Below are 9,947 nucleotides of genomic sequence, written 5' to 3'. Positions count from 1 at the left end.
GCTGAAACAAAAAAGTTTTTCACTCTGTCCATTAGGCCATGTCCTCAGAAAATGTCTGATATCTGACCTTTCCCTCACTGCCCTTTGACCTGTGACATCCAATTTCGTACTGGTGATTGGTTTTCTGCCCATCACACGTACAATACACCGAATATTAAGAGCATAGGTCGAGCCGTTCAGATTTGTGTCGCAATTCCGTATTTCCTCCTATACCTTAAGTTAAGGGGGAAATAGTCCCCCTTCGTTGACACATCTTGACCTTTGACCCCCACATTGGTCATCCCGAGTCCTTTTCACGATCCCCCCGACGTCCTGAATATCGTGACCGTACGTCGAGCGGTTAAGATTTGTGCCCAACTGTTGACGGACAGACGGACGCTCATGCGATTCTACAAGCTGCATCCGACTACGTCAGGTGAGCTAAAAATTGAGGAACCTACGAGTAAACATAGGTCTCCACGCAAACTCGCACAGAGTTCAAAGCATTCGCTGATCTAGCTCTAGTAACTATAGCCCGCATACGGTTGCTGCTGCTTGGCAGCGGCAACCGTACGCAGGCTATAGGCCTATAGACTATAGTTACTAGAGCTATCGCTGATCAAGTAAATTATTACGAGTTTGATGTCCTGCACTGTGCAAACAGACTCACAGTACGTTGCCCACAAGTTATGTCATGTTTCCCAAATGTCTGGCAAATAAGAATGGATGTGATGAGCTTTGTAATTCGTATTTTATTCAGTAAAACTTTTGTGCAATTTTAAATAGTTTTGAATGATCAATATAACAATATTGTGCCAAGGGCAAGCTAAAGGCAATGAAACGCAAGTGCAAGGAATTGAACAGATTTAGTACTCAGATTAGGGAGATACAACACAGAACCTATGACATTATTTCACATGATCATATTATCTTTCTACATTCTGTATAAGCATTTTTACTATACAAGACACAAGTCAGTTACTGCCCTAGTAAACACTTACCCGGAGAACACCAGATCTAATCCCGCAGCTCATGACTGCCATGCTGGATTGACAACGAATGACGTCATACGAGTAAAGAGATTCGGCAGGGGGCGGTATTCAATCTCGCTGTCGAAAGATCATCTCTTGCATTGAGCAGGGTGTATCACACCGCGTAGTCTTGTTCTATGTGTTCCCGCCTTGTACGTGTGAAGGTCACGTGGTGTGATCGAGGTAGTTGGAAGATGGCGGAATAAGAAGTGGACGAATAAACTATGTGTGTTATCTTTCACTCTGAGTTATGTTTATACTGGCGTGTTACACAGGGTATGCCCATCTCTGGTTATCTCTCTGAGACTCTGCCCCATCTACATCTACAGCTTCATCTACCACAAATGATTACTACGTACGTACTTCGGCGGTAAAAATAGCAAAAGAGAAAGATCGGCATAGAAATGAATAGAAAAGAAATGAAAGCAAAAACGATCTACAAAAAAAGACAGAGAAAAACAGGTTGAAGGAAACAAAAACTATCATAACCATAGAAATAATAATAATTATAGATAACCTATAATAGTTATAATAAATAGTTTCATCTCTCCCATAGGAGTAACAACTGTTTTGGGGCTAGCCTTACACATTCACATACTAAAATTTAACAAAATCGAATGAATTTAGATGACCATTTTAATTTCTGCCAAAAGTGGGCGTGGCTCAAAAGTAGGTCGACTGGCGTGCTCCAAACTAGGAAGTTCAAATCTCTCCCATAGGAGTAACAACTGTATTCAATTTGAAACATGTGGGTCAAACGGTTCTTGAGTTATAGTTGACCGTAGACAGACACTGAAATGCATAGTGAAATTGCCAAAATCTACCTAATTTGCATCATTTAAAAAAAATATCAAAACCCGTGTGATATGTTTTGGAGCCAGTCCTTATATTCATTCACATACTAGAAATGAACAAAATCCGTTGAACCTGAATTGACTTATGGCCATTTCCATTTTTGCCAAAAAGTGGACGTACGTGGCTCTAAAGTAGGTCGACTGGGTGCTCCAAAATAGGACGTTCAAACCTCTCCCATAGGAGTAACAACTGCATGCAATTTGAAACATGTGGGTCAAACGGTTCTTGAGTTATCGTTGACCGTAGGCAGACACTGAAATGCATAGTAAAATTGCCAAAATCTACCTAATTTGCATAATTTAAAATAAAAATAAAAACCTGTGTGATATGTTTTGGGGCCAGTCCTCATTCATTCACATACCAAAAATGAGCAAAATCTGTCGAACCTGAACTGACTTATGGCCATTTCCATTTTTGCCAAAAAGTGGACGTGGCTCGAATGTAGGTCGACTGGCGTGCTCCAAAATAGGACGTTCAAACCTCTCCCATAGAAGTAACAACTATTTGCAATTTGAAACATGTGCCGTGGGTCAAACGGTTCTTGAGTTATCGTTGACCGTAGCCAAATTTTGATGGACGGACGGACGGACGGACGGACGGACAGACGGACGGTCATACGATACCGCACGGCAATAGCTCATCTTGACGATGTCAAGGCGAGCTAATGACAAGTAGCTAGCTACAACAATATATCGTGAAGTTTGTCATAAAAACTTTATTTTATTAAGACAGAGAAAAACAGGTTGAAGGAAACAAAAACTATCATAACCATAGAAATAATAATAATTATAGATAACCTATAATAGTTATAATAAATAGTCATCTATATTATTTCTATATGATCGTAACGCACGATTTTTTTCAATGTCAAGTGAAATAAACTGATGTGATGAATTACAGATCAGCTGAGCTATGCTTACACTAGCTCCAGGAAACGGTATTGCTAGGGTTAGAATTACTGTAGAATTATAGATTAGAATTATTGTAGAATTATTGTAGAATTATAGATTAGAATTATTGTAGAATTATAGATTATGGTAGAATTATAGATTAGGTGTATTGACGTTAGTCACACAGCCTGGTCGGGTTATGCTTACACCCACTAGAGCTGTGCGTCGGATCCGACATGAACCAAAAATCCGATCCGACAGCATTTAAAAAAATCCGAATCCGAATCCGGTCCGATGGCTATTTTGAATCCGATCCGAATCCGAATCCGACGGCAATTTTTGAATCCGAATCCGAATCCGATGTGTATCGCTAAATCCGATCCGAAATCCGATCCGAAATCCGACCCGAATCCGGAACATAGAAATTGCAAATAGTGTGACAGCATCGTATAAAATTCGTGTTATAATTTGTTTCAACACGAAACTTTGGGTTGTTGAGATCAAGGGGTGAAGGGGGACTATAGACGTAAGAAAAGTTAGAGAACGGGATGATCGGGAATCTGGAACGATAATTTTCTTATCAAATCGTCACCTCAGTTCCACTTTGTCCTAACTTACCTAAGTGGCAGTAAGTGACATGGTGGTACGAAATTACTACGAATTTACGAAACATCTGTACTATATTCATCCGAACTTCGGTGAAACTTCGCGTAGCCAGTGTGTGTGTAACTGTGTATGTGATGTGTGCCGCACTGCCGCGCGTGCTACGCGTCGCAGGCCGGATATAGCACGCGATCGATCAATCGTGTACATGAAAAGCCGCCGAGTCACGCGTGGCCTTGAAGCTCGTTTTATGAAGTAGCCGGCTCAGGCTCTGCTCCTGACAGGATGGAGGTCGGATTCTACGGTCCGATCCCGGCGATCCGAATCCGAATCCGAATCCGACAGCATTTTTGAAAATCCGACTCCGAATCCGAATCCAACGACAATTTTGAATCCGAATCCGAATCCGATTCTTTAAAAATTGTAAATCCGATCGGATTCGGATCGGATCGGATTCGGATTATCGGATCCGACGCACAGCTCTAACACCCACGTCTTAGTCAGCACACGAGATAGTAATAAAAAAATATCAATATTTGAGCGATTTTTTTTAAGCGATTTTTTTTTCGATATTTGATCGATATATCAATATCATCCGTTACGAAAATGTAACCCGCACAGCACCGTGGCTGTTTACCTTGCACGGACGTGCATCTTGGCTGAATACTCTAAATATAGCTGATAGGGTCTATGCCCCCCAGGGTATACTATCGGAGGGTACCCTGGGTACGGTTCGATATATCGGAAAGTACCTCGGGGTACTATACGATGTCGCTGCGTACCCTGCATTGTCCCACCCTAACCTGACTTTCAGCCCTTCGTTTTCGCAAAGCTAGCTCTTTGTTTAAAAAAAAGGAAAAAGAAAAATATAGTCAAACATTTTTATTGGATTGCGATGTTTTGAGGTTTCTTCTATGTGATGTGGTAACTTGACAGAGTGTATGTAATATGTATTACGACATCAGTTGGCTGAAAGTTAGGGTACGTATACGGTGGGACAATTCAGGGTACGCAGCGACATATCGTATATTACACCGAGGTACTTTCCCATATATCGAACCGTACTCAGGGTACCCTCCAATAGTACCCTGGGGACATAAACCCTATCAGCCTAAATATAGGTGAATGCGATCACACACACAATCTCACCGCATGCACGCCACTATTCACAAATTAACAGAGAATTTAAAGATATAAGATATGATAAAAGATATAAACATGTGGTATCGGTGGTAAATAAGAACTATAATGGTATACGTACCGTAGTGAACAAGACCTCAAATATATTTACGCCTAACTATAGAGATGCTTAGTTGATAGATTGTGACCAACTGATGAGACACATATGCAGACGAAGATAAAAGCAAACATTTAACAGTTAATTCATTCTGTGACATTTATTTAATAACAAATGCTAACGTTCTATGTACAAAATACAACATACAAACGCCAAGGGTGGGAACAGACTATCAGTTCAAGGATCAGTCTCTGACAACCATGAGAACTAAATGCTTATACTTATCATAATTAAATTGAAACAATAATTTAATTGACCAAAATGATATGCATCAGAGAACAAGATAACAGCAACATCGTACTCACTCTGATTCAAATCTGCTCGTTGACATGCGTATAAGCACATACACAAACCTTATATTACTGAAGTTATTTATGACGTCGCAAGGCTGTATTCATTTCAAATTCCATATCTACAGACCACTTCCTATTTACTATAAAATTATGACGTATAAGAGATAGATTTCACTGTTCACGACAACTCAGCTCAGCACAATTATATGCACATATTCATACCACCGCTGAACGAGCTGACCCACCCCTGATCTGAGCATTGTAGCTAGACCCTCACAGATTGTTTTTCCCTATCTCTCTTCATTCCTTTCCCCAGTTTGTTTGCTTGTTCTAGTAAGCATGCGCATGAGCAGTGAAATACAGCGTATACGTGTTAATAGCTGTGATATGATGATGATGACCTATGACAACAGTTAGCAGGTTACTTCATTCCTCTTTAATGCCGCACAAAATCCGACCAACAGATCCAAGTATTCATGCACCAGATCGTCCATTGCAATCGTTATAGTTATATTGGCAGAGCAACGCGAGATTTACTATAGAAATAGCTCAAATGTTATTTAACTTGCTCACAGTTTTATCTCTATCATCATGCTGTTTTAACTAACAAACTGTAATTTTACATATCTGCAAGTATTTGCTAATCTAATTTCTAGCCAAGACTGAAAGCTTGCTCAATCAATAGATGAACAACGGAATATTAATGTGTAATTCTCGCATTACATTCAAATCGAAAGATACTGGACAGTGCTCTTACATTAACTATATATTACAAATGTCAATTGAAAATCATCAAAAGCATTTTAATTCTAATTGCAAGAATTAATTCGCATCGTGAATGAATATAAATAATGAATGATTATATTATGCACTTGTTCATTATGTATCTACACTATATAAGTAGCACCTAATGCTAGTTAACCTGGCAAATCAGATCATACAGCTGTAACAGTCCACTGCAACAACAATCTGTAGCCAAATCAAATTGAATATCAGTTTTTAAAAATGAACACTGACCCTGCAAACTAACACCGAATAGCATTCAGTGAATGGTACATGCCCAGTCTAAGCTAGAGACGTTGAAATGTAACACACACACGCACACGCCCACGCAAACGCACACATATATGTATGTATGCCAAATCTCACTTAGCACATAAAGTTATGAGTTATTTACAATGCTGAAACAGCCACGATCAAAGACCGTTATAGTATTTACAAATATTGCAGAAATGCTGTAAGTGAGGCCATAATAAACATAATAGCCATGACAATAGAAAACAATTCATCAAACAATGTATGCATTTACAAACACATACACATTACATGACACAGTATTTCTGCCAGCTAACAACGTTAGAGCTGTCAAAACGCCCTACTAGCATGCACAGTTAACGACTTTACAACGGTCACGTTGCTCACCCTATAAGCTCACATCATATCGGTTGACGTTTTTACGGTTCCCACGAACTATTTTATTCACAACTACATAGTGCTGCCACCAAACTTCATATTTATTGTGTACCCACAACCACTGGCTACATACACGCCTGTGACTGCCATTGCCGATATCACAGCTTACTATATCTGCAAACTTATATTTACAAATGGTACAGTAAGTGTGCTGGTAGACGTAACAGGCCGTCCACACCAAGGCATTGCCTCTTTAGATTGGTGTAGCAATTCCCTTAGCTTGCTAAACTCGTGAGACGAACACGAATTGTCATGGTCAACAACTTGGGAGCCGCTATGCCTCCAAAAGCCATTTCGTTATACCGTCTTCGTGTTTTTGCAGTGTCATCGCCAGGTGTCGCCACTACTCAACAGTGAACCCGCACGTCTCTTCGACAGCGCAGGTGATCTTCTCGTACAGTTTGTCGTATGTCTCATATGGAGGTATGTCGATTCTGTTGAAGCTGAAATGGAGAGTGTGCCATGATAACATTGTGACTGTAAACTGACAGGTATATCAACGTTAGTAAAAACAGATAGAACAATTACGTAACCGTCTTAATACACCAATTAAATCCCTAGTAGTTTTTTTAGATGCATTGTGTCATAAGCAAATAAGATTGTATGAACTAATCATTATAGCAAATACACAGAATATACTCAGCGAAGCTATTATTGTTACATTTTTGCCAATTACATTCTTTAATAAAACAATCAGTATTGTAACATATTTAATGTTTCGACACTGCGCAGACCCAAATCTCACCATCATCATACCGATCATTATCCCACGTAGATAGTTTGGGAGACACGTGCCAGATTATATCAAACACTCTTACTGGACATCACTGGTCTGCTTACCATGTGTGAGCCTTCGGCAAGTTGTTGCTGCTCGCGTCAATCTGGTGAATGGTGAACAGTCGAGGACCTGCCGCTCCTGTTGAACCTAGGGAACAGCAAGCAGAACTAATCAGAAACACACACACACACCTCTCAGTCATTCCACCAGCTACTGACAACTCGGCTATAGATCAGAATCTCGCCGTACCACTTTCCTTCTAACACACAGCTAGCACACACTTACCCCTAAATGTTCAATACTACACTTTCCGGTGCTACACACACGCGCGTTTTCACACAAAAATATCCAAAAATCCAGTGTGCACTATTATATTCAGAAAATTTCTGTCAATCCAATAATGCATGCCACCAAAATGAAGCATGCTACAATTAAATTCTACAAATTAAGCATGCGTACGCAAGGGAGCCGTAACGCGTAGCTGTATAACGTGCACTAATATAAGAACCTTGCAGAGCCTTGAATCCCTGAATGGGAACCCGGGAGCTGCCCGTGACAAATTGCAGTAGCCTGGCTTTCTGCTCATCGCTGTATGACTCCACCATCTTCCAAAACCACTGTACGATGCCAGAGTCCGGCGTGCAGTGCTTTAGACGCGTGTTGACCTTCCAGTCGTCAAGGTCGATCTTTCCCAGCCCACTGATCACGAGCTGGCATGGCAAAACGGATTAGAACGATTAGAATTAAACTAACGAAAAACTCGAAAATGGCCTTAAATCTCCCCAAAAGAGCGACAGGCATGCCATACACCAGTGGCCACAGTTCAATCGGCTACTTATCAAGAAGAGAACCTCGAACAAAAAATCTGATGAATTTATCAATCTGTGTATATCAGCATTATCTCACCTCCAGTTCTTTCTCATCAAAGGACTTTAGGAAGTGCTGTGGTATAAGCTCGTTGTAACCTTTCTGCAAGGCCAGGAACTGCGCCTCAATTCCTCGCATGTATCTCCAGTTCACGTACAGTCTGCGGGAGAAATTAAATATGTAAAATTGTAATTTCAGTTATTATTTCACCTGTACATCCTATCAAACATATTAACAACTTAATCCAAATATATGATACCCAGTGGGATGACCACATTTGCCATGATACCAGGGGTCGAAATAAGCGATGGTCTGATGGTCCGGAGCCATCAAATAATCAGGAGGACCATCAGATTTTCAAAGTCAATGGTCCGACGGAACATTGAACATTTTGGTCCCATTTTACGGTAATTTTCTTTGAAGTTTCCCCGTTCCAATATACTATTAAAGTGAATAAACTATTACTGTATCATTTGATGCATTCATTGTAGGTGAATAATTAAACCATTTTATCACCATGTAAAATCTCTTTCTTACGCTTGCATGCTGCATTACTTTTAGAGAACAATTTGAAATTTAGGAGGACCATCTAAATTTCAAACTAGATGGTCCTGTAGACCATCTCTTTTTCTCTCCTTATTTCTACCCCTGTGACACAATTCAGGAATGCGTCAGAAGGATACAGCTTGCAGCACGAATGCCAACACAACGGTCCGTCTGCTTTGAAAGCTTACCTGACATATTCCTTCTTGTTTTCTTCGGTGACGGCAACGCTGCTGCCCTCTGGTTTCAGCTCGTAGACTTGCAGCTCGCCGAACGAGTCCTGCATCACAGTGAAAGTGTGGTCCATCACATCTGATATGTCGTTCTCGCTGCAACACGGTGAATCATGGTGAGACGCGAAACGATTACGAGGAAACAGAAACTCGACAAGGCGGCTACAGTGAGTGTATCTTCCCTCCAATCAATACGGTAGCACGTAATCTGGAAGTTTTGCGTGACTGCAAGTATCTAGAAGTATTTACTTATACTATACGTGATAAGTGGATTGAAATTATGGTGAATGTAGTTACAGTAGGAACACTGAAGGTCCTCACTTAGGGCACAGCAACTGGGCTAACACAGCCACACTATGTACAAAATCCAGATCATGGTTCGGTATGGGTCAAGGTATATCTTACATAGTCACAGAATCCAGAACGTGATTTTGTATAGGTCAAGAAACATATTTTCATATACACAGAATCAGAATCCAGATCATAACTTCTATACAGATCAAGGTTCAAGGTATAAACTATATATATATACAGTGGAACCCCGATTTTACGCGCCCCAATTTACGTGAATTCGGATATAACGCGACGAGTAATTAGACCCCCCTTTTTTGCTCTTACATAGCCACGTATATATAACCCCGATTTAGTGCGACCCCGCTTTTTTCGCGATGACATTTTATGGACCACAACGATCGCATTATAACGGGGCTACACTGTATATATAAATATAGAGGTATATGTATATATACGTACAGAATCCAGATCATGCTCCTGTACAGATCCGGATCCACCTCCTCGATGTCGTCTAGCGTGATGGGTTTGTTGAGTAGCTGCTTGTAGAAGGGCAGCGTGAAGCCGCCGTCGATGTAGTGCGCGTGGAACACGGCCATGCCAATCACGCGGCCCACAAAGTGGAAGTAGGAGAGATGCTCCTGTAAGAGCAGTCAAAGATTTCACATTAATATTATTATTATTATTATTATTAAATCTTTAGTGCATCTTACTATAATTTGGCGAATGTTGTATGTATGTTAATGAAAGGCTCCGTCAGTTTGGATCCAAATAGCGCCAAATTTACAGAAAAGATCGATGAGTACACGGGACG

At 40.6% G+C, this 9,947-nt stretch overlaps 1 protein-coding gene across 1 annotated transcript in view; it reads right to left on the bottom strand.

The window, feature by feature from the left end:
• Positions 1-4,740: 4,740 nt before the first annotated feature.
• The window catches only part of LOC106813294 (E3 ubiquitin-protein ligase SMURF2-like), a 25,623-nt gene continuing 20,416 nt past the window's right edge, over positions 4,741-9,947 (bottom strand). The window contains exons 13-18 of the mRNA XM_014817398.1: positions 9,596-9,774; positions 8,801-8,938; positions 8,106-8,226; positions 7,708-7,909; positions 7,262-7,346; positions 4,741-6,864 (exon numbers count right to left, since the gene is read on the bottom strand). Of these exons, the coding sequence (XP_014672884.1) occupies positions 6,765-6,864; positions 7,262-7,346; positions 7,708-7,909; positions 8,106-8,226; positions 8,801-8,938; positions 9,596-9,774 (825 nt within the window). The 3' untranslated portion in view covers positions 4,741-6,764. The remainder of the gene's footprint in view (positions 6,865-7,261; positions 7,347-7,707; positions 7,910-8,105; positions 8,227-8,800; positions 8,939-9,595; positions 9,775-9,947) is intronic.

The sequence above is a fragment of the Priapulus caudatus genome, unplaced genomic scaffold, assembly GCF_000485595.1.
Source record: "Priapulus caudatus unplaced genomic scaffold, Priapulus_caudatus-5.0.1 Scaffold753, whole genome shotgun sequence".
Taxonomy (NCBI): Eukaryota; Metazoa; Priapulida; class Priapulimorpha; order Priapulimorphida; family Priapulidae; genus Priapulus; species Priapulus caudatus.
This window is presented reverse-complemented; position numbering and strand designations above follow the sequence as displayed.